This window comes from Somniosus microcephalus, chromosome 13 (genome assembly GCF_052327205.1).
Source record: "Somniosus microcephalus isolate GS21.2 chromosome 13, FLI_Smic_1.0, whole genome shotgun sequence".
Classification (NCBI taxonomy): Eukaryota; Metazoa; Chordata; class Chondrichthyes; order Squaliformes; family Somniosidae; genus Somniosus; species Somniosus microcephalus.
This window is the reverse complement of record NC_140999.1, coordinates 71512981-71538596: the sequence shown is the minus strand read 5'-3', so window position 1 is coordinate 71538596 and position 25616 is coordinate 71512981. Positions and strand designations below refer to the sequence as shown.

Sequence of the window (25616 nt, the reverse complement as noted above, 5' to 3'; positions counted from 1 at the left end):
CTCACAGAAGCTAGAAACTGTTATGCTGTATGTCAGAACACTTCAGGGCGGCTCCCGACATTGAGGGACTAATCACGCCAACCAATAAGGGAGTGATGGTAGTGACGCTGTTTGTATGTGTACGCCTACTTTTGCAACCTAATGGGCGGTACCTATCGAAAGGTATATCAAGGCTTGTAGATTGTATTTCGTTGAGAGGAAAGGTTCGATTCTGGGGAAATCAGCCTCTCTCCCTTGTGCACAAGCTTTTTAGCTATTTACTAATAAAACTTTTATTTTATTCTCAATTCCGTCTCAGTCTAGAGTTTCTCCGAATTCGAATCTAACACACACAACAAATAACAGGAAAACATTCTTTTGAACACTGACTTGTGCTTAACCAACTTATTTTCTTCTCACCTTAAATGTCATTCCTATACCATGTGGCCTTGCAGTTGTTGCCATGCTCAGAATTTAACCATGAACGTTTCCAGATAATAATGTATAAAAACAGTAACGTTACTGATGAATAACAATTTTGGGCGTCCTCCCCTCCAAATCCAATGTATGGTAACATATTTTTCACCAGTGCAAAACTATTCTGTGTTTCACCAAAATGCTTTGTGAAATATAAGTAACAAAACAATTTATACCGTTCATGATACTGTTACATGTGAAAAGTGCCGTGTGAATCTCGCATTGTCCTTGGGCATTAGGCAGACCTCATCAGCATTTAAAGAAATTGACAGTCTGTTCCCTTTCATGTGTCACATATCACGGCCATGTTTCCTCCATCAGTAGGAAGAATGCAATAAATTAATCAGCCCAAAGTCTACACAATTACAAGGGAGGTTTCACTCCTCCAAAGTTGGACTTGTCTCACCCTCCTTCTTCTGCATCCGAGAAATGGAGGGCTCTGTTTTTACATATTGGTCCAGCCACATGTCTTGATACACAACAGTTAAAGAACACCAAAACAAAGACAAAAAGCTTTGAATAACAATCAAGGCTGAGTTTCAACATTTCAGCCCCTCATGATCCTTTAGGTTGGAAGTGCCACCAGCATTCTCAGGCATCCACTTACCAACACATCTAAATGATTAGCAAAAAGTGCTTCAAGGCAATGCCTGGCGTGTCACACTCATAAAACGTACCTTTATTTCTATGAATTGTAAAGATTTATTTACCTTCGTAACAACCATGAAGAGGGTGAACAGGAAGACGATGTTGTGTTTGGATATGGGCAGCCAGCGGGCCTGCTGTAGGGTGAAGATAACTGCTCCAACCAGACTAGCTTTTGTCGGGCTGTGAGAGGACATAATAAAATTGTACAGTTAGCTTCACCGTCTGTGCAATATTCCTAATTCTTTATTAGTAATTTTTTTGGTGAGGTTTTGATGCGGTCTCGGTCTCCTGGACCCAAGCCACTCTTATGGCTGAAAAGGACAGAATAGGTTGCTTGCTTTCAGGTTCCACCAGGAGGTTTATGACACCAGCTTATCAGCGATGCTCTTCATAACTCTTCCGTTCCCAGTGTCACAGTAATCAAAGATTTAATCATTAAGTCCCCCACCCCAGAAATACTGGGGGAGGGAGGTTAAATTAATCTTGAGCAACAGCGCACAACAGCAAATTGGCAGCCCACTTTATACTCTGCCCCATTTTCTTTTCCAAAATGGGGCAGGGTGTAAAACGGGCTGCCGATTCGCTATCGCCCATTTCTGCTGCCGCCCAACACGAATTTCACCCCCAGTGTGCTGCCATTTTCACTTACAAGGACATGTTGAGCAACTCATTTGATTCTGGCTTCCAGACTCCACGAATTAGCTGCTCAAAGTTGGAGATCAATGCAACTCCAGCACCTGTAGGGAACAAAATAAAAATGACCACCACTAGTTAATATTCCAGGTGGCTCTGTGTTGTTTTTTTGAGTTGACTGTACAACTGATTTTCTCTCTTTACAGACTGCGATTTCCACACTACAAAATGGCACTTTTTTTCAAACCAACACCAGCCCCAATGCCAATACCAATCCCATTTCGGGCTCCATCACAAGCAAATAAATCTTGCTGGGGGGGAAGGCAGCTGGGAAGGCAGGCTGTGGCTCTCATGGGATGTCCAATTGCTCAGATGCAGGAAGGGTGGGCTGGTTAACACAAAATGAATATTTAGCAATATTACACCTAGTTTAACATCTCAAAAATAAAGAGATAAAAGGCTACTTACCTTTGGCCCATCCAACCAAAGCCATGATGATCCATCCATGGTGATAGGCGTGGTGAGCATGGACAATGCCCACACTAATTTTGTGGACCCGCACCACCTCTTTCATAGCAGTGAGGACCAACTTCACAGGCATGAAGGCCACACATTTGTAGAAAAGGTTCAATGGGCAATAAAAGATGAGGTACCTAAGTGGAAAGCATGGGTTCAGTTTGTGTTAGTAATGAATGTTCACGAACTTTCAATATTAGCAGCTAAAACCCATTGATTAGGTGCAGTGTAAAACCAACATTAGTTTCACCAAATGTATGTTTTTAATATGATTTACTTTGATGATTTTTTCCCCCTACAGCGCCATGGAGCAGTAGGACACAGGTTCAAGCTCATGCCTCTGTGGGACTCTGAAACTCATCGGGCAAATGAGGAGATCCTAAATGGAGGAATCTTCAGATGGAGGAAAAAAGCAAAAGGGTAAGGGAACTTAGATAACAGTCAGACAGTGACGTAAGAAAACTACTAGGCACTTGGTCAGAGTATTAAACAAGGCTTTAATCGACTGTTTCACAACATGGAAGTCTAGTTATCCTTCACTAGTTCCTGTTTACAAAATGTCCCTGAGCAAGCTGGGCCCGTGCCCGAGTATTTATACTCTCCCTGGACAGCGCCATCAGCAGGCCACCCAGTATATTTTGTAAGTCCTTTCTACATAAATGGCACGATTTATGTCAGACAGCTTTTACCACCTGATTACAAAGTAGCATTAGTAGAGGCCTCGGTGGAGGACCACCACTTATGTCCTGTTGGTCCAGGAGGGTGTGCGGGAAGGGAGGAATCTAAAAAGGTGAGCCCAAAATGTGTCAGCTGTGGCTAAGTGGTAGCACTCTCACCTCTGAGTCATAAGGTTGTGGGTTCAAGTCTCACCCCTAGAGACTTGAGCACAAAATCCAGGCTGACACTCCAGTGCATTTCTGAGGGAGCGCTGCACTGTTGGAGGTACCATCTTTCGGATGTGACAGAAAACCAAGGCCCCGCCCCATCTGCCCTCGGGTGCATGTATTTTGAGGAAGAGCAGGAGAGTTCTCTCCAATGTCCTGGCCAATATTTATCCCTCAACTAATATCACTAAAAAGCAAATGATCTGGTCATTATCTCATTGCTGTTTGTAGAACCTTGCTGTGTGCAAACTGGCTGCCGTGTTTTTCTACATTACAATAGTGACTATGCCGCAAAAGTACTTCAGTAGCTGTAAAACGCTTTGGGACGTCCTGAAGTCGTAACAGGCGCTATATAAACATAAATATAATTGCAAAATACTGCGGATGCTGGAAATCTGAAATAACAACAGAAAATGCTGGAAATACTCAGCAGGCCAGGCAGCATCTGTGGAGAGAGAAACAGAGTTAACGTTTCAGGTCTGGGACCCTTCATCAGAACTGGAAAAAGCTGGAGATGTAACAGATATTAAGCAGGTGCAGAGACAGGGTGAGGGGGTTAGGAGGGGAGGAAGGAATAGAAAGAACATCCTGTACTTTTGTAAGAGGCAGGAAAGATAAAATGTTGCAAATGGGAATGGCAAAAATCATACTGCATGAAAAATGGGGGCAGGGATAATTATCTGAAATTGTTGAACTCAAGGAGACATATGGGCAGCACATGGCACAATACGCTGGAACGCAGCCCTTTCACGTTTGAAACTGGTATAAATGCAGTCTAGAGGGAACCATGTTCCCCTTTCTCTGATCAATGCCTCCCAGTGACGGCCACTATTTGTTAATGAAATAAAGTGAATCACCATTAGCAAAAATCGCCAACACTAAGAATTTCAATTCTTTTGCAATCCATTTTTGTTTGTTGTTCCCAGATCTTGGTAAGTTGTGACTGTTATTAGCACAAATCTATTGCGTTTAAGAACATAAGAAATAGGAGCAGGAGTAGGCTATTCGGCCCCTCGAGCTTGCTCCACCATTCAATAAGATCATGGCTGATCTTCTACCTCATCTCCACTTTCCTGCACTATCCCCATATCCCTTGATTCCCTTAATATCCAAAAATCTATCGATCTCTGTCTTGAATATACTCAACTACTGAGCCTCCACAGCCCTCTGGGGTAGAGAATTCCAAAGATTCACCACCCTCTGAGTGAAGACATTTCTCCTCATCTCAGTCCTAAATGGCTGACCCCTTATTCTGAGACTGTGACCCCTGGTTCTAGACTCCCCAGCCAGGGGAAACATCCTCCCTGCATCTACCCTGTTAAGTGCTGTAAGAATTGTCTTTGTTTCAATGAGATCTCCTCTCATTCTTCTAAACTCTAGAGAATATAGGCCTAGCCTACTCAATCTCTCCTCATAGGACAATCCCCCCATCCCAGGAATCAGTCTGGTGAATCTTCGTTGCACTCCCTCTATGGTAAGTATAGCCTTCCTTAGGTAAGGAGACCAAAACTGTACACAATACTCCAGGTTTGGTCTCCCCAGGGCTCTATATAATTGCAGTTAGACATCTTTATTCTTATACTCCAATCCTCTTGTAATAAAGGCCAACATACCATTTGCTTTCCTAATTGCTTGCTGTACCTGCATGTTAACTTTCAGTGATTCATGTACAAGGACACCCAGGTTCCCCTGAACATCAACATTTCCCAATCTCTCACTATTTAAAAAATACTCTGCTTTTCTATTTTTCCTACCAAAGTGGATAACTTCACATTTCTCCACATTATATTCCATTTGCCATGTTCTTGCCCACTTACTTAGCCTGTCTATATCCCCTTGAAGCCTCTTTGTATCCTCCTCACAACTTACATTAGCTTTGTATGATCAGCAAACATGGTTATATTACATTTGGGCCCCTCATCCAAATCATTGACATAGATTGTGAATAGCTGAGGCCCAAGCACTGATTTTTGCGCTACCCCACTAGTTACAACCTGCCAACCCGAAAATGACCCATTTACTCCTACTCTCTGTTTTCTGTCCGTTAACCAATCCTCAATCCATGCTAGTATATTACCCCCAATCCCATGAGCCCTAATTTTGTTTAATAACCTCTTGTATGGCGCCTTATCGAATGCCTTCTGAAAATCTAAATACACCACATCCACTGGTTCCCCTTTATCTATTCTGCTAGTTACAACCTCAAAAACTCTAACAGATTTATCTGGTGTCAGGCTAACTGGTCTGTAGTTCGCCGTTTTCTCTCCCCCTCCTTTCTTAAATAGTGGGGTTACATTTGCTACCTTCTAATCCGCAGGAACCGTTCTAGAATCTATGGAATTTTGGAAGATGGCAACCAATGCATCCGCTGTCTCTATAGCCACCTCTTTTAAATCCCTAGGATGTAGGACATCAGGTCCAGGGGATTTATCGGCTTTCAGTCCTATTAATTTCTCCAGTACTATTTTTTTACTAATACTAATTTCTTTCAGTTCCTCATTTTCGCTAGACCCTTGGTTTTCCACTATTTCCAGGAGGTTTTTGCAACTTCTTCCGTGAAGACAGACACAAAGGGCTGGATTTTCTCAGCCCCGAGGTGGTGGGTATAGAGGCGAGACTGCCGGGAAAGTTGCAGAATTTGGGGGCGGATGGCAAACCTGCCCCCAACCCGCCTCTGTGCCCTCTTGCCAGGAGGTGGGAAGCTGCCCGGCCCCGGGTCCCGTCTCCTTGGAGGCGGGAAGGGATTAAAGCCTATTAACTGTCTGTTAACAGGTAGTTAACAGGCAGAAAATAGGATTATCCCCATTTTTGGCGCTGAAGTGCGGGCATCCCGACCTGGGGGAACCCTGCCAGGGTGTAGGAGGCGAAGAGGAGGTCTGCGAGGGTCGGAGGGGTCTGAAAGTATGATGTAGAGGTGAGTGATGGATGCAAGTGTGGAGTGGTAAGTATGTGAGGTGAGTGTAAAGTGTTAGAAAATGTTAACTTACCTTTGTTACTACCTACAGCCTTCAGCCGCTGTGGAGCCGTAGTCCCCGACATCTCCATTGTAGAGATCACAGACTGGCTGTTGGACCCTCTGACCCAACAGCCAGCTGATTTCTGCAAAGTTGAAAGGTACACAGGATGTCAGTGTTTGACAGCTTCACAGAGCTGTCAAACGATGACATTTCTTCTTTCAAAAGTTTTTGACAGATGACACGTCATATGTTGACGTGCTCTGTCACTGACTTCCCCCTAATTGGCCTGCTGAGCCCGCTGGGCGGGCTTAACAAGGTCAATCAGGGGAATATCCCACTGGTTGGCCAGAAGCTGATGGAGGCGGGATTGAAAGCTGGCAAGCAGCAGTCTCGCCTCCAAAAGCTTCCCATTGAGAAAATCCAGCCCAAAGTATGTGTTTAATTTCTCTGCCATTTCCTTATTCCCCATTATAATTTCTCCTGTCTCAGCCTGTATGGGATCCACGTTTACTTTTGCTAATCTTTTCCTTTTTACATACCTATAGAAGCTTTTACAGTCTGTTTTTATGTCTCCCGCTAGTTTACTTTCATTTTCTATTTTCCCTTTCTTTATCAATTTCTTCCAAATCTTAATTCATTGGAAATGAAACAAAGTGTGGGATACATCTGATACAACTGAAAATCCCTTTGGGTGAATGTTGCACAGTTGTTCTCCTTAGAGCAGAGAGGGCTAAGGGGAGATTTAATAGAGGTGATCAAAATTATGAAAGGTTTTGATAGAGTAGATAGGGAGAAACTGTTTCCACTGACAGAAGGGTTGTTAACCAGAGGACACAGATTAAAGATAATTAGCATAAGGGAGTCATGAGGAGAATTTATTCCGCAGCGAGTTGTTATCTGGAATGCACTGCCTGAAAGGCTGGTGAAAGCAGATTCAATAGTAACTTTCAAAAGGGGATTGGATAAATACTTGAAAAGGAAAAAATTGCAGGGCTATGAGGAAAGAGCAGGAGTGTGGGACTAATTGGAGAGCTCTTTCAGAGAGCAGGCACAGGCACGATGGGCGGAATGGCCTCCTTCTGTGTTGTAAGATTCTATAAACAAATGGGTCCGAAGTCTAATAGTTGGAGTGGGAGGCAGTCTAATGTTGGTCAGTCCTTCCCTGCATACATTAGCATTTTAGTTTAGATAAAGGATACAATCTCTCCACATCCAATAGACTCCATTACAGATCCTGCAGTTAAATAAGACAGGCTTTACTGTGTGGCCCCAAGTTACACAGTGGCTTGGTCATATCCTTAGCTAACATGTAACAGATATTAATTTGTAAATTAGTCTAACTATATGTGTAAACAGTTATGCTTATGATCCATATCTTTTAGTGACCCAGTAAATATATGTACTATGTGGTGTGGTGTGGTGTGTCAATGAGCAATACAAATCAGGAAAGTCCAGATTCCAATCCCTAGTTTTAATAGCATTGACAACGCCTCAGCATCCAGTGTTAGGAAGGGGAAATCAGCCACACCCATAAGTGGTCTGAACATCTTTTATAGGAATTGACACACATTGCCCTATATTTACTTGCAAAATAATGTAACCGGGGGGGTGGGGTGTAACAATAGTACCCCCTTGTGACCCTGTGTCTTTTGTACATGTACTTCTTCAATCTCTGAAGGTGGACCACAGAAACACTTGGTAAGTTGAGGCTTGATAAAATTGTTAAGCTGCTTTATTTGACAGTGAGTGAACATACAGAGTAGCCGTTGTGATCAGATTCTTTTAATTCCATTAGTATAACTTATAATTATGAAATAATAGAACAATTATGAATACGCTACGCTTTCTCATTATATAGAATTACATGGAATTTTACAGCACAGAAACCGACCATTCGGCCCAACAGGTCTATGCCGGTGTTTATGCTCCACACGAGCCTCCTCCCACCCTACTCCATTTCACTCTATCAACATATCCTTCTATTCCTTTCTCCCTTGTGTACTTATCTAGCTTCCTCTTATATCCCCATATATCAGTGGATCATCTTGCTTGACTTAAACATCTACCCAGCATTGTATCCTTCTTTCAGCCTTTTGTTGGGTCTCATTGCTTCACAGCTATCTCATTAAAAACCTGACCATAAGAGCAATAGCCTGTTTCAAAACCCTCCCTCTGCCTATGTCCGTCTCTGTGCTCTATCTCTTGCTGTTCACTTGCCGAGCGCCCGGGATTAGCAACTCTCCAATACAATGGGTGTGAGTTGTTTATCATTTACCAAGACAAGCTAACAAATTACTAGCTCGTTGGCATCTTAATTACCTATTATCGCAGAGCTCTTTTTTTAAACTTACTTGAATACATTATGCTTTAAAACACAACAACCTTTTTTCAAATCCTTTCTGTGGGAAAATGGTCAAATGATCCCAAAATGTGATTGGAATTCATCTGAACATATGAAAAATGACAGACAGGACAAGACCTACTTGTCCATTCAGCCTGTCCCTTACAGCTGTGATGCCTTATACATCACAATACATACACACCCCACCCTGCCCTGAGCCATATAATCTCCTGGAAGATACAAAAAAACAGATAAAAACCCCAGCCAATTAGGAGGGGAAAATATCTGGAAAATTCTTCTCCATTCCCTCAGGTGATCGAAACTAGTCCAGGAGACCACCCTGGCCCTGATTAATGTACCAGGTGAGCTCTAGAAACTAGAAACAGGTCTCACTTGAAGAAATTCAAAAATCAGCGTTCACCACATGAGCCGGCAACCTGTTCTACAGGTCCACTATTCTCTGGGAAAAGAAGAACCTCCTGACATCTAACCTACTTCTGCCCTTACATAACTTGGTCCTCCCTAACCTATTCAGTTGAAACAATTGGTCTACACAAACATATTCTAGTCCCGTCATAATCTTATAAACCTTGATCAAATTATCCCTAAATCTATGCTTTTCTAAAGTATAGACACCCATCTCTTTGAGCCTATCTGGATAACTAAGATGCTTTAAACATGGAATTAATCTTGTGGCTCTCCTCTGCAGCCTTTCCTCAATATCACCTACCAGGACACAGTATTCTATAACTGGGGCCTAACCACAGTCTTGTACAAGGATAATATGGTATGATTTGTTTTATAGTGAATTGTCCTGTAAATGTAGCCTAGCACCCTCATGGACTCATCTGACTATCAACTAGGAGCTTATCACACTCACAGCAAAAATAATATCTAATATTTTAACAAAGTGAATTCTCTGAATAATAAAATCTATGTCCACTCACCAAACAGCTGTTGCCAGCAAGATGTGAGAAGTGTTGTTAAAATAATGGAGGGGCGATTCTCCAAGCAGTACATCAGCCATTATATAACTGGCAAAGCAGTAAAGCATTGCGCAAAACCATGAGGCAATTGGATTACGACGGGACACATCCACTGATCCTGGAAAAAAAACCATGCCAATCAGCCATTTGTACTTGTCATTTACCCTTTTACAACTGCCATTGAAGGTGAGACACCCCTTTATCTTCTGTTGTCTGGGTCTCCACCACACCACACATCATTTGCAGCCGAAAGGGCAAGCAATTTGTTCCCTGCTTCTTCCGATGCCATCCTGAAATTGCTAGTGCGAGAGTTAAGAAAGAAAGAAAGACTTGCATTTATACAGTTCCTCTCACGACCTTAGGACATCCCAGAGAACTTTACAGCCAATATAGTCGGTTTGAAGTGTAGTCACTGTTGTAATGTAGCAGCCAATTTGCACACAGCAAACTGCTAGAAACAGCAATGTGATAATGACCAGATAATCTTTTTTTAGTGATGTTGGTTCAGGGATAAATATTGGCCAGGACACTGGGGAGAATTCCCCTGTTCTTCTTCGAAGTAGTACCATGGGATCTTTTACATCCATCTGAGAGGGCAGACAGGGTTAACAACTTATCCGAAACATGACAGTGCAGCACTTCCCTGGAGTTTGTGCTCAAGTCTCTGGAGTGGGACTTGAACCGTCAACATTTTGACTCAGAGGCGAGAGTACAACCACTGAGCTACTGCTAACGGCTAGATATGACTGTCTGTTCCCCATTTCCTCCATTCAGGACCTAAAGCCATAGCTGAGATTGGAAATTCAGAAGGGGACCACAAGTGTGAAGCTGTATTTCACTGCTCCCTGGAGCTGTGCACAGCCCTTTGGGGTTCCAAAACACTGCCAACACTTTCACATTTATTCCCCTCCCCTACCCCATTTCACACCCAAGTCAGTTCCAAACATCCTCTTTCAGTTTCAGTACTTCAAATTGGCCACATGACCTCTTCATTGCAGATAGTAGCCAATCCAGTCCTCATGGGTTGCCTTGTGTGATAGAATTATAGTGGGGAATTTTAACCCCCAAAAATGGGTGGGTTAAGGTCAGGTGGGAGGTTAAAGTGTTAAAAACTTGAATCCCGACCCTAACCCACCTACTTCCGGTTTTAACTGAGTCGGGACGGGGGGCGGGGCAGGCTTGCCAACCTGATCCCAGGAGGTAGGTTGGCACTTTAAATATGATAATGAGGCCGGCAGCCTAGGATTTAACCTGCTTTGCAGGTTTAACTGCCGCCGGCTGGAGTTCCCGAGCCTCGGGAATCCCGGCAGCTGCAGCGAGATGAGCACTGTCTCGGGGGCCAATCCTTGTGGACTAGGAGGAGCAGGAGTGCTTCCCCCCCGGTCCCCCAGGCTCCCTCGCCCGCCCCCCTGCCCCCGAGATCAGGGATCGGACCCCCACCCCAGGGTCAGTGATTGGACCCCCCACCCCGGGTCTGGGATTGGACCCTCCCCCCAGGATCAGACTCCCCCCGGGAGCGAACCCCCACCATGGGTCGAGGCTTGCACTTACTGGGGTTGTGGCCTCTTGTCCAGCGTTCTCCGCCCGACTGGAAGACAAGCCAAGCTGACTTCCGGGCGGGGAACCTGTCCGTGACGTCACTGGCATGCTGTGGAATTAAACTCCACAGCGTGCAGGTCCCGCGCTCTACCGGGGCACCCACACCCTCGGTCCCAGCAGGTCTCCAGATAAAAATTCCAGCCACAGAAGAAGGCCATTCAGCCCATCATGCCTGTACCGGCTCTTTGAAAGAGCTATCCAATTTAGTCCCACATCCCAGCTTTTTCCCCATAACCCGGCAAATTATCTTTTAAAAGTTCCGATGGAATCTGATTCCACCACCCTTTCAGCGAGTGTGTTCCAGATCTTAACACCCCCTGTGTGAAGAAATTTCTCCTCATTTGCCCTCTAGTTCTTTTGCCAATGATCTTAAATCTGTGTCCTCTGGTTACCGACCCAATTGCCAGAGGAAGTAGTTTTTCCCTACTTTCTCTATTAAAACCCCTTAATTCTGAATGCCTCTATTAGGCCTTCCCTTAACCTCTCTGCTCTAAGGAGAACAATTCCAGCTTCTCTAATCTCTTCACATAACTGAACTTCCCTTGCTCTTGCAGGCTAAGATCGCCCACAATCACTGGGAGCAGGAGCGGACAGGCGCAGGAGCCAGGCCGACATTGAAGAGCTGAGCCAACTGGAGAGTCGAGTGCTGGAGATCATTGGGTGCGAGGTCGTCGGCACTGTGACCACCGGCAACGTGGACCCCACTTAGAGACAATAATGGCATCTTCATTCATAATTCTTCTTCTCACATCCCACTTTCCCCTCAGCCCACAATTTTTTCCCACTTTCAAGCCTCTCATGCTGTATGCATGCATTTCTGGCTTCACCACCCCACTCCCCTCACCATAACCCAACTCTTGTGCCTTTCTGTTTTTAGATAATCAGCAAGCACCTGAGCAGCCTGCCCCTGAGGGCACCGCAGAGAACGCGGGGGTGGAAGAGGAGGAGGAAGAACACACCACATCACTGCATCTCTCACCCGCAGACACCAGCTCAGATACTGGCACTACGCGTTCTTTAGAGGCTAGTTTAGTAGCGGGATCGGCACAGGGTGAGGCACCGGGCACAAGTGGGCTGCAGCGAAGCCAGGGGGAAAGGGTAGCTCGGGGGCCAGCTCCCCAGAGGACGAGTTTGTGCGCGAGTTCTGCTGCACAGGACTCGGATTGAGGACCTCAATGGGGAGGCCTTCAGAAGAAGAGTGATGGGCATGCACACGGAAATGATGGGTGCAATGGCAAGGCTGCCAGAGAGCCCCTCGGCATTGGCAAGGAGCGTGGAGGAGTCCGCCTCTAACATTGCACGAGGCTCTGCGCAGAGCATGGAGCCCAGGATTTCCAGTCTGGAAATGATGGTACACTCCAGCGAGACCATGGCAACCCAGACGTGATGATGAGCGATGTCGCAGCTTCCATTGTTATTTCAGATTTCCAGCATCCGCAGTATTTTGCTATTGTATAAGGAAATATTAAGACTGGTTCTTAACATTTGTTCAAAGAGGTAGGTTTTAAGGAGCATCTTAAAGGAGAGAGAGTTGGAGCTGTGGGTCAGTGGAGCAGGAACCTGCTGTCCTCTCCGATGACAGCATTCTTACTCCCACCACTGCCACTCCTCCATTGCCCTTGTTGCTGCCTGTCAGTCCACCAGCCCAGATTGCTGCCGCACATGCCGAGGTGATGCAGTCTACAGCCAGGCCTTCTAGGTCCTCAGCTAGTCAAGGTCATCCTGCAAAATCATTCTGAAGTCTCCCGTATGGAAACTCAGCAGCCTTCCACCAGCTGTGCTGCAGTCACTGGGGGAGCACTTCATAGGAGCATTAGGTTAGGAAAGGGCACATGAAAAAAGACACTAAGGGATTACACAAGGGTGATTAGTTAATAGTATTCATGTAAATAAGTGTGATATGATTATAGATAAATTTATTAATTGTGTTTGGAATCTTTTGTGGTGTCTCTCATTTCAGCTTTGTCCCAGGAGGACACTGTGATATGGCCCGCAACAGGGATGGTATGATGGGGATGTGGTGAATAATGGGGATCTGGGGTTTCATTCATGTGAATCTGATGAGCCGGTCATGGACAGCCCGTCCGGAAGGCCGATTGTCTGCCCGCCCCCTCCCTCCTGCTCCTCTTCCTCCTCCTCCTCCGCCTGAGGTGGTCCCACAATCCCTGGTGGCAAGGGCTGGGCCCTCATGATGGCCAAGTTGTGCAGCATGCAGCAGACCACCACAAAATGGGACATCCGCTCAGTCGAGTACTGGGGGGCTCCTCCAGAGTGTTCAAGGCAGCGGAACCGTTGCTTGAGCACCCCGATGGTCTGCTCGATGATGTTCATGGTGGCAGCATAGCTCTCATTATATGAGTGCTGGGCACGAATGTTGGGGCTGCGGAATGGAGTCATGAGCCAGGTGGAGAGCAGCCACCCTCGAGCTTAACGTGGTGGCTGGAAAAGTGCTGGCACACCGGACTGGCGCAGGATGAAGGCATCATGGCTGCTGCCAGGATAGCGGGCATTGACGTTGAGGATTTACTGTGTGTGATCGCACACCAACTGCACATTAAGTGAATGGTAGCCTTTGCAGTTACAGAGGATCTCAGGATTGTTATGCAGTGCCCGTAATGCCACATGGGTGTTGTCAATGGTGTCCTGCACCGTGGGGAAGCCCCCTATCCTGGCTCATCCTGCTTCTTTCTAGTGATCGGGAAACCAATGTAGTGCCTTCTCCTGGTGTAGAGAGCCTCGGTGACCTCCCGGATGTAGCGATGGCTGGAGAACTGTGAGATGTTAGCTATGTCTCTTGCTGCAGACTGGAAGGATCTGCTGGCGAAGAAATTGAGGGCCACGGTGACCTTGACTGCCACTGGGAGAGCTGTGGTCACCCTGGTCTGGTTGCAGGAGGTAACCACCTCCTTGGTGAAGTGGAGTCGCCTAATACACTGCTCCTTGTTTAATTGAAGGTAGGAGAAGTGCTGTTGGAAGATCCTAGGTGGATAAGGCCTCTTGTTGTGAGCCCTGATGGCCCTCCTCCTCCCTCTGCTCACCTGTTCCCGTCTAACTCGCTGCCTCCGCCATAGATCTTGGAGGGCGAGGTCAATTGCCAGTACAGCCCCCCATGACTTTTAGCAAGTGTTGTAGTTTGAGTGTCAAAAATAATTAGGGAGTTTTGTACTTGCCAGAACATTCTCTGATACCAACTAACCGTGAAATAACTAAAGAAGGCTCTTGCAGTTGCAGGAAATAGCACAGAGCCTCTCAAACTGCAAAACCCTGTCCGGTGCAAGTGATTGGTGACAATCTCTTTAAATATCATCACTGGAGCCGGCTTCCTGCTGCTGCACGCCACCACTACCTGTCGTTTCTTTCTCCAGTCGGTAATTGCAATGGCCAAAACCAAATTGGGAGATTGGGTGTCAAGTGAGCATTGCGTCCCCGGTGATCGAGTTTAGCGGCACCGCTACCAACAAGACGGAAATGGCGTGCGCCGCTGGAACCGCCATCAGCTGGCAGTAGAGCGCCGACTGGCATTTTAGCGCCATCTAAACACACGAATTTCTCCCCCAATAACTTTAAAAAGAATAATTATGTGAGTTTATTTAGCTGTTGGGGTTAAAGGCAGTTGGCAGACAATTCACATGAATGGATGATCAGGAGTAAATAAAAATGATAAAGCATCAGCGACTCAGATATACAGACTGAGACGATGCTGTGAGTGAAAGCAACTTCAAATTTCACTCTGTGGTAGTTGGGTTCATTTGAGTAATAATATAATCAATGCAAATACGTAGTTCCTCTATCCTGCAGATTTTTGTGCCTCTGAAGGGGATTGCGTGTGATGGAAACCTTTTCTGTCCTGTGGTGCTGTGAATGCAATTTAATGTGGTCAAAGGTGAATGCCTAGTTATATCACTGTTTACTCTGAACCCCTTCTTCTGCTCCCCCATCTTCACCTCCAACACCAATGCAAGGAGCCCATGATTTTTTCATCTCAAAGATTGAAACGATTCACATGGTTTGTTCCTCCCCCTCTTATTCCACCACCCACCCCCGCACTCCCATATCCTTGCATTTACCTCCGCCACGCCCCCACCCCCACCAGCATCTCCCTCAGAACCTCACCAGGCAGATCTACATGAGCTGCATCTCCTGTGCACTTGTTCCCCTCCAGCCCAACTTTTTATCACACAACTATCCTTGCTCAGCTCCATGTTTGCTATCAGTGGTCCCTTGCTTCAGACTATGTCCTCCCCCACCCTTAATGATTGCCAGCATTCATAACACCTTTGAATCTGGTTTCTGAGAGTGCCCTGGTTAAATTCATGAATTATATCTTTTCGAATCATAGAATGGTTACAGCACAGAAGGAGTCAATTCGGCCTGTCGAGCCCGTGCCAGCTCTCTGCAAGAGCACCTTCAGCTAGTCCCACTCCCCTGCCCTTTCCCCATAGCCCTGCAATTTTTTTTCTTTCAGGTACTTATCCAATTCCCTTTTGAAAGCCACGATTGAATCTGCCTCCACCACTCTCTCAGGCAGTGCATTCCAGATCATAACCACTCGCTGTGTAAAAAAGATTTTCTTCACGTCGCCTTTGGTTCTCCTGCCAATCACCTTAAATCTGTGTCCTCTGGTTCTCGACCGTTCCACCAATGGGAACAGTTTCTCTCTATCTACTCTGTCCAGACCCTTCATGATTTTGAACACCTCTATCAAATCTCCTCTCAACCTTCTCTGCTCTAAGGAGAACAACCCCAGCTTCTCCAGTCTATCCACATAACTGAAGTCCCTCATCCCTGGAACCATTCTTGTAAAGCTTTTCTGCACCCTCTCTAAGGCCTTCACATCCTTCCTAAACATCTTTTGTGACTGCAACCACACTGCAATATCCCACCTCATCCCCATTGGCCTCGCCATAGTGTTTGACACTTTATCCTCCTCCATCTCTGGCCTTTCTCTGTGGCACTGCCCTAGTTTGTTTGCGCTCCTACCTGTTCCAACATATATCTCATAGTGGTTTCTCCTCTTGTTCCCACATGGACACCTCTGGGGTGCCCCAGGGTTCTATCCTTGGTCCCTTCTTTTCCTCATTTACATGCTACTCCTTGGCAACATCATTCATAGGCATGGAGGCAACTTTCACATATATGTTGATGACATTTGCTCTAACTCCCTGTCACCAGCCTTGACTCTTCGACCACCACTGTGCTGTCTAACTGATTAGCTGACATTAAGGCCTGGATCAGGAAGAAACTGCTTCAACTTAACATCAGGAAAACTGAAGCCTTCCTGTTTGGCTCCTACATTTTAGCCTCCAACTCCATCCCTCTCACTTTGGCAACTTCCTCAGTTTTAACCCAATTGCACAGCCTCAGTGTCATTTTTTACCCTGGGCTGTCAGACCACACATCTTAGACACCAGCAACATTGTTTCTGCCTCTGCAACATTGCCTATCTCCACGCGTTTGTTACCTCAAGAGTCAATTACTACAACACGCTCTCTTACGAGCCTCCCAAATTCTGACCACCACAAATTGCAACACACCCAATACCCTACCATCTGCGCCTTAATCAGCACTAAGTCCTCATTCTGCTCGCCTGTCATCCATGCCTTCACCAACATTCATTGGCTCTCTATTCCCCAATACATTGATTTCAAAATCCTTGTCCTCGTCTATAAGTCTCCATGGCCAAGCACCCTCCACTCTTCCATCTGGCCTATTTTGCATCCCACTCCCTCTAGAGTCTATTATAAAAGATGTAATAGCAGAGCACTTGGAAAGCAGTCACAGGATCGGACAAAGTCAACATGGATTTACAAAAGGTAAATCATGCTTGACTAATCTACTGGAATTTTTTGAGGATGTAACTGGTAAAATAGATAAGGGAGAACCAGTGGATGTGGTGTATTTGGACTTTCAGAAGGCTTTCGATAAGGTCCCGCATAAGAGATTAGCGTGCAAAATTAAGGCACATGGGATTGGGGGCAAGGTATTGACTTGGATAGAGAACTGGTTGGCGGACAGAAAGCAAAGAGTTGGAATAAACGGGTCGTTTTCCGAGTGGCAGGCAGTGACTAGTGGGGTACCGCAAGGATCGGTCCTAGGACCCCAGCTGTTCACAATATATATTAATGATCTGGACGAGGGAATTGGATGTAATATCTCCAAATTTACAGACGACACAAAGCTGGGTGGGAGGGTAAGCTGTGAGGAGGATGTCGTGAAACTCCAGTACGATTTGGGCAGGTTGGTTGATTGGGCAAAACATGGCAAATGCACTATAATGTGGATAAATGTGAGGTTATCCACTTTGGTGGCAAAAACAGGAAGGCAGATTATTTGAATAGCAATAGATTGGGAGAAGGGGAAGTGCAAAGAGACCTGGGTGTTATTGTGCACCAGTCGCTGAAGGTAAGCATGCAGGTGCAGCAGGCGGTTAAGAAGGCAAATGGTATGTTGGCCTTCGTAGCAAGAGGGCTCGAGTACAAGAACAAGGATGTCTTGCTGCAGTTGTACAGGGCCTTGGTGAGACCGCACCTTGAGTATTGTGTGCAGTTTTGGTCACCTTACCTGAGGAAGGACGTTCTTGCCATGGAGGGAGTGCAGCGAAGATTCACCAGGCTGATACCCGGGATGGCAGGAATGACGTACGAGGAGAGATTGTGTCGATTGGGCTTATACTCACTGGAGTTTAGAAGATTGAGGGGGGATCTCATCGAAACCTATAAAATTCTGTCAGGTCTGGACAGACTAGATGCAGAAAGGATGTTTCTGATGGCCGGGGAGTCCAGAACCAGGGGTCATAGTCTAAGGATGAGGGGTAAGCCATTTAGGACTGAAATGAGGAGGAATTTCTTCACCCAGAGAGTGGTGAACCTGTGGAATTCTCTGCCACAGAGGGCGGTGGAGGCCAGTTCATTAAATATATTCAAGAAAGAGTTGGATATATTCCTTGAGGCTAAAGGGATATGGGGAGAAGGCAGGGACAGGGTACTGAATTTGGATGATCAGCCATGATCTCATTGAATGGCGGAGCAGGCTCGAAGGGCCGAATGGCCTACTCCTGCTCCTAGTTTCTATGTTTCCCCCAGCCCCTCCCATCCACTGCTCCATGTTTAGCCACAGAGCCTTCAACCATCTTGGCCCCAAACTCTGGAATATTCGTCATGCTAACTCCCTCCCCTCCTTTAAAAGCCTCCTCGAAACATGTTTCTTCAATCTTGTCTTCAGTCACCAGCCCTAACCCATCTTCCGCCAGCACTTGGTGTCTGGTTATTTTCGTCTCCGTGAAGCGTTTTGGGACATTTTGGCCTAGATTTTCAGACCCAGCGCACTCAGTTGTAGGTGGCGGGCTTCCAGTGGTATCTCTGCTGTTGGCAGATCACCCACCCCAGGTGGTGGGGGGGGGGAACTGGTTGTGGCACAGTGTAGTATGGCCGGCAGTGCCAGCTGAATATATATAGTTCTCGTTTATTTTATTGCACAGAGCAATGTGACCCTTTAATAACTTTTAAACCGCCCCTCCCTCGCTGCCTTTGCAATGACATTCCTGGTACCCAGTTTTGCCAAGTGGTCAATGACAGGAAATACTTAGGTTAATAATGGAAGTGTCATCCTATCATTTGCATACACCCATATCTGCCGACACTTGCAGCGGAGAATCACAGTTGGAGTGGAGGCTGGGGAGCCGGCAGAAGTGTGCTAAGATGGGCAGGGGAAAAAATTAGAGAACCTGGGCCACCATTACATTAAAGATACGTCAACCGTGACTCAGTTGGTACCTCTCTCGCCTCTGAATCAGAAGATCATAGGTTCAAGTCCCACTCCAGAGACTCGAGCACATAATCTAGGCTGACACTCAAGTGCAGTACTGAGGGAGTGCTGCACGGTCAGTGGTGCCATCTTTTAGATGAGACGTTAAATCAAGGTCCTGTCTGCCCTCTAAGGTGGACGTAAAAGATCCCATGGCACTATTTCAAAGAAGAGCGGTTCTCCCTGGTGTCCTGGCCAATATTTATCCCTCAACCAACTCCACCAAAAAAAAATTTATCTGGTCATTATCTCATTGCTGTTTGTGGGAGCTTGCTGTGCACAAATTGGCTGCTGCTGCGTTTCCTACATTACAACAGTGACTACTCTTCAAAGATTTTCGTTGGCTGTAAAGTGCTTTGGGACATCCTGAGGTCATGAAAGGCTTTTCTATTTAAGGGCAATATATTGTAATTTTCATTCATGTTATTCTTCCCCTCAAGGTCTTGGCTTGAAGGGACCAGTATGCTATGAGAGGTAGCATTGTTCAATCCCCCGGTTACTTTGTGCACCACTTGATGACTGACAGGATTATAGCAAATGAGACAGAGCATGTCATTCAGTATTTTGCTGTCGGGAGCCGCTCCACAGGGTCGCCCAGCTAGCTACCTGGTGGATTGAAGTCATCCAACTTAAGCCTCGTCTGTTTGGAAAATAGTCTCAAGAACCGCTGGTCTAATGGGCTGCCCTGGTCACGTTGTCGCTTTCCACTGACGATCAGCCGAGACAAACAGAAGACACGGAGAATAAAGGTACGAAGGGTAAAGGAGAAGTTAAGTGAAAAGACTGCCAGCAGCATGGTGTTGTACTATGCTGGGCTCCCAAAGTCCAATGGAGAGCATATCTGGAAACTGAGGAAAAGCTGATCCACAGCCTCAAAAAAAGCTGACAACCCAAAAAACAGCCCTCAGTAAAGAGTTGTGACATGTAGTTGCACTGATGATGGACAGGCTTATTACAACAAGCTGCAGGGGTACACCCAATGACACACGTTTCAGCACTTGCACAGCTGAAGGTTACAGCAAACATTTCAGGAATTGTCCCTATTTCTTGCAGAGACGTAGGTTATTGTGGATATCTCTTTTTTCCATTCTTGGGATTGTGGGCGTCGCTGGCAAGGGCGGCATTTAATTTACCTTTTTGGCGGCGGTCCCCAGTTCTCCCCTATAAGCTGGCGCCAGCTGTGTTCAAGGCGTCCCGATTTTGAATCGGGCGATCGGCCCGCTATTTGCATATGCAAAGAGCCTAAGGGCAGGTTAGAGCCTGTTGTGCCTGTGTTGGTGCCAGCAATCTTGGGATGTATCTAGTATTTAATCACATCCCACAGATTACATTTGAGGCAGTTCATGATGGGATTACATGGAAGGAGTAGGCTTTTCTGTATTTTATTTTGTTCATTTATGATCTTAGACTGCTCATTCATTAAGTACAGCCGGTTTATGCATACAGTGTATCTCAGTGTATATACCAATATATAGACACAGTGAATACAGTGCATTAGTTTACACAGTATATCTCACTGCATATATACATACATCATATGCACCAACGTAAGTGCAATATATAAGTACCAGTCACCAGTACATTTGGATCTCCAGCAGCTCAGTCAATTCAAGAACAGCAGTTAAGCTCCTGTGAATCTGCCCTGCGAGGATGTCATTCATTGCTTATGGTTGAGATGCAGTGACTAAAGGCAAAAACATACTGCAGTAACGGTCTCTTTTTTTGGCCCTCAGATGTTTCCCTCCCTCCCCGTAGGGAAACACCTGGTCTCCACTCAGTATTTTGCCACAAAGGCACAGATGCAATCAGTGAGAGATCTTTGACTATTTTATTTTTCTTCTCATTATATAGTGGTACTTGACAATTTAAGTACTTTTTCTTCCTCCCCCCCTGACAATTGAAATACTTTTTCTTCCTCCCCCTCACCTCTTTCTACTCCCCTCTTTATATATACACACACCCACACATAGTGACGTTCCCCTGTAAGCATACAAATGGGATCTGCTAAAATACAATTTAGTCGTTTAATTTCATATAACTATTGAAAATTTTGAAAACAGCATTCGGCATACTCTTCATGTCACCTAAATAAATAATCTTTATGTAGTAAATTGTATATTTTAGCAGCATCAAATGTCATTCAGTACTTGGGCAAAATTCTGACTAATGCTTTTTTCAAATTGTACAGTAATTACCAATTAAAACAGAAAACATGCATCTTCTTATCAGCCTTGCTCTTTGTTTTATGATGTCCATCTTGTATTCTACCTGGAGACAAAGTCACTGTACAACTGAAAGTTAACATGCAGGTACAGCAAGCAATTAGGAAAGCAAATGGGATGTTGGCCTTTATTACAAGAGTAAAGACGTCTTACTACAATTATATAGGGCCATGGTGAGACCACACCTGGAGTAGTGTGCACAGCTTTGGTCTCCTTACCTAAGGAAGGATATACTTGCCATAGAGGGAGTGCAACGAAGATTCACCAGACTGATTCCTGGGATGGGGGGATTGTCCTATGAGGAGAGATTGAGTAGACTAGGTCTATATTCTCTCGAGTTTAGAAGAATGAGAGGTGATCTCATTGAAGCGTACAAAATTCTTACAGGGCTTGACAGGGTAGATGCAGGGTGGATGTTTCCCCTGGCTGGGGAGTCTAGAACCAGGGGTCACAGTCTCAGAATAAGGGGTCAGCCATTTAGGACTGAGATGATGAGAAATTTCTTCACTCGAAGGGTGGTGAATCTTTGGAATTCTCTACCCCAGAGGGCTGTGGAGGCTCAGTCGTTGAGTATATTCAAGACAGAGATCGATAGATTTTTGGATATTAAGGGAATCAAGGGATATGGGGATAGTGCAGGAAAGTGGAGTTGAGGTGGAAGATCAGCCATGATCTTATTGAATGGCAGAGCAGGCTCAAGGGGCCGAATAGCCTATTCCTGCTCCTATTTCTTATGTTCTTATACATACCTGTGCAAGGTATAGCAATAGATAGATATGTTTTGACTTAGGGATGACTAAATAGTAAATCAGTCCAATCAGTGGAATATTATTTATATATTGAACTAGTTGTGGGCAATTTATATTTAAAAATGATCAGAAAAAAGTTCTACTTAACAAATACATGATAAAGAGCCAGTAATAAACACTGCCTTTATAACATGATTTTTGTACACCCCCCCCAAAGGCAACATAGCAAGGCATACATCTTTCCTGTATTCCATTCTGAATATACTTGTGAGTCCCACCCAATTAAATTTGACTATTGCATGTCAAAATAGAAAATGAAATTTAACCCAGTGTCTGCCAACAAGTGTTGCAGTTACTGCTGAATAAATATTTCAGCAGCAAACTAAGTAAGGACACACAAAACGCCCAAGAGTTATTACTCATAAAGCAGTCTTTAAGAATCCTTCCCAAGGAAAGACTTACAGAAATCTCCCAGAACTGGCTCAAAGAGCTTCCCCCAGTGAACAACTCTGTGAGGCAGAGACTCATGAGGTCGGCAAATGCGACAGCCATTTTTACTCAAAATCCCACAATCATCAAGAGCTGACACACCAATCAAGCTGATTTAAAAAAAAATAAGTGAGCTTAAAAGTCTTCGTGTGAACCATGTCACCCCCAACAAACAGGATATGATTACTGTGCACGTGTGCTGGCCATTTTGTGGAGCTACGTTGGCTCTCTAGCAACTGTTGATGGGAATAATATTACAGCTCCCATTTCATAGTCCAAAAACAGCAGACAGAGGGTTTCTTAGAGGACATAGCCACTACTGCTGACCCAGTTCATATGCAGATCTATATTTGAGCGTGTTACACAGGGGCACTCTGGTCAAAAAGCCTGTGGGTTAGAAATTCCAGATATTCTGCCACTGGATAATGGCCTAGAAATTCAGTATAGCCACGTTTGGGGCGCTACAGCATGGCGCTCGCTAACCTTTACGCCCGGCGCAACTTAGCGCCACCTTTGCCGATAATTCAGTTGCATCGCCCCAAGAGGTTGCTGCAGCGCTAAAGCAGGCGATGCACGAGTATCATTAGGCGCTAAGCCGGCGATCCAGGGCGCAAATACCGAAGGCGGGCGCAGCGCAGGTGCGGCGAGTTATTGACTGAAGGCAGCCAGTCAAGCGCCGGTCAGCACTTAAAGGGGGAGGGTGGAATTGTTTGGCTGCCACGCCCTGCACACTGCAGCCCTGAGGGAAGGCCTGAACAGTGCTAATTCAACTGCTCCACAGCCAGGAGAATGGAGAAGCCAAGGGAGAGAGCGCAGCGCTTCGGAGAGGGTGACCTGAAGTTGCTGGTTGGTGCAGTTCAGCGCAGGTGCCATGTTCTGTTCCCTGAAGGTGGCAGGAGGCCGCTGCCCTCTGAATATCGGAAAGCCTGGAGGGAGGTGGCAAACAGGGTCGCCTCCAACAGCGTGGTTGCCAGGACTCCCCTCCAATGCCGTAAAAAAATTCAACGACCTCACTCGGGTTGTCAGGGTGAGTACCCTTTCCAGTATCCTCCTCATCCCTGCATGTGCTCCTCAGTTGATGGCCAAAGGGACGTGAAAGCCTAATGCCCAGCCCTCATCCAGCAGCTATGGGACTGTCATGAAAAGCACTTGCATATTCAGGAGTTTATACACTGTCAGGGCTATTCCACCATGGGAGGCTGTGCAGGCAACATCAGGGCTCCACACTTAGAGGCCATCCTCTCTCTTGTAGGGCAAGCTGGCGCACAACCGGAGACAGCAGCGCCAGACCGGGGGAGGCCGTCCTGACATTAAGCATCTCAGCGACCTAGAGCTGCGAGTGGAGCAGATCATGGCAGGCCGGCTGATTGGCCCCGTCGTGACTGGAGATGCTGACCCTGTTCTGGGCACCAATGGTAAGGTCCTCACCTTTTGGACCTCTCTCTTTCCACCTGTGCCTCACGCCAGCATCCTTTGCCACTATCGAAGTAATGCAGTGCATAGCAACACTCGTGCCTCCCTCGCTGCCGTCATGTCCTCTAAAGCAAATCTTGTGCCTCCCTGCTTTCAGATGGTGACTCGCCAGGTGAGGAGGCGGCCCCTCAAGCTGGCACTGTGTCGGACTCAGACCTAGAGGAAGAGGAAGCCGCCCCATCAGGGACACCCTCAGCCGAGGCAGCCCATGGCCATGCTGGGGACACGTCTTCCCTGGAGGGGACCAGGGGGGAAGTTTCGGAGGAGAGTGATGCTCCGGGGACCAGCGGGCTGCAGCAACGCGGGAGGGGTGGGGAAGCTCGGCGGCCTTCTTCCCGGAGGGAGAGTGTGGCCTCCAGTCCTGCTACAGTGAGTGCAGAGGAGGTGCGGCTCCTAGCGGAAATGGGCGCCCAGGCTGAGCGCAGGCACACTGAGCTCATGGCTGCAGTGGCAATGATGCCTGACTCCATAGAGTCACTGGCAAGGAGTGTGCAGGAATTCGGGGCAGCACAGGCCAGGAGTCTGCAGGACTTCGCGGCAGCACAGGCGGCCTCCAGCAAAGTGGTCAGTCGTGCCGTGCATTCACTGGCTGGTGTCACACAGACCAGGGCCACACGGGCACTAACTGCTGCCACACTCGCTGGCTCGGCCAGGCATCGCCGGGGCACTCGCCGCGCCGCAGCAGCCCAGCAGTCTGTGCTTCAGCAGATTGCTGCGCATGCTGCAGTGCTGGCCCGTGCCTGTGCTCTGTCAGGTTGGCAGCATTCCTGCAGCCAACACTGTCACCCCTCCACTGCAACTGCCACCACCCGTAGGACAGACTGATGCCGCCCAAGCTGAGTTGGATCAGTCCGCAGCCGGGCCCTCCAGGCCCAGAGCTGGTCCAGGCCGACCCCCAAGGGCATCTGCTGTCTCACCAACTAACCCTCAGCAGCCTTCCCCCAGCCTTGCTGCAGCCACTGGGGTCCCATTGAGGAGGAGCTGCAGGGCGGGTAGGGGCCATGCCCGGAAGCGAGACGGATCACCCTCGCAGGTGAAAAAGTAGAAGGGCTGGCCAATTGTGTTGCTTTTTATAAACAGGCCGAGGCTGTTGTATTTGCATTTTATAAACAGGCCGACACTTGTATTTGTTTTTTATATGAAGGCCGAGACTGGTGTGTTTTTGTTTGGGGGGTTTCTCTGAAGTAGTTTGTCATGCGGGAAGGGCACAGAGTTGTAAGAGTAATACATTTTCTTTAATCGCACTGTCCATGTTTGCTTTTGGAATTATTGGTTGCCTTGATCGGCTGAGGGCTTGCGGAGCGGCTACATTCATCTTCCTTCATTGGCACAAGCCATTTCCTGAGAGGGGGCCTAGAACTGAGTTGCAATAAGCTGCCGACGGACGGCCCTTGCACTTTCTGCCTCCCTCCCATCCTGGTCCTCCTCCTCCTCCTCCTCTGGTGGTCCTCCAATGCCTGTTGGCAGTGGCTGAGTCCTGCGGATAGCCAGGTTGTGCAGCATGCAACACACGACAACGAAATGGGAGACTCGCTCAGGCGAGTACTGTAGGGCTCCCCCGGAACGATCCAGACATCGGAACCGTTGCTTCAGCATGCTGATTGTGTGCTCAATGATGTTCCTGGTTGCTTGATGGCTGTCATTGTATCGCTCTTCAGCAGGGATGCTGGGCGCACGGAGCGGGGTCATCAGCCAGGTGCACAAAGGATAGCCTTTGTCCCCGAGAAGCCATCCTCATGGGTGAGGCTGGGCTTCGAAAATGTCTGCCACAGAAGTCTGGCACAGGATGAAGGCATCGTGGCTGCTGCCTGGAAAGCGGGCATTGACAGCTAGTATGAGGTACCTGTGGTCACACACCAA

At 46.9% G+C, this 25616-nt stretch overlaps 1 protein-coding gene across 3 annotated transcripts in view; it reads right to left on the bottom strand.

Moving 5' to 3' along the window:
• The window catches only part of tmem38a (transmembrane protein 38A), a 69979-nt gene that overhangs the window by 12019 nt on the left and 32344 nt on the right, over positions 1-25616 (bottom strand). For all 3 annotated transcript variants that reach the window (XM_086005023.1, XM_086005022.1, XM_086005024.1), the window contains 4 exons: positions 9383-9539; positions 2206-2390; positions 1754-1841; positions 1167-1284 (listed from right to left, as the gene is read on the bottom strand). In XM_086005023.1, the coding sequence (XP_085861149.1) occupies positions 1167-1284; positions 1754-1841; positions 2206-2390; positions 9383-9539 (548 nt within the window). The remainder of the gene's footprint in view (positions 1-1166; positions 1285-1753; positions 1842-2205; positions 2391-9382; positions 9540-25616) is intronic.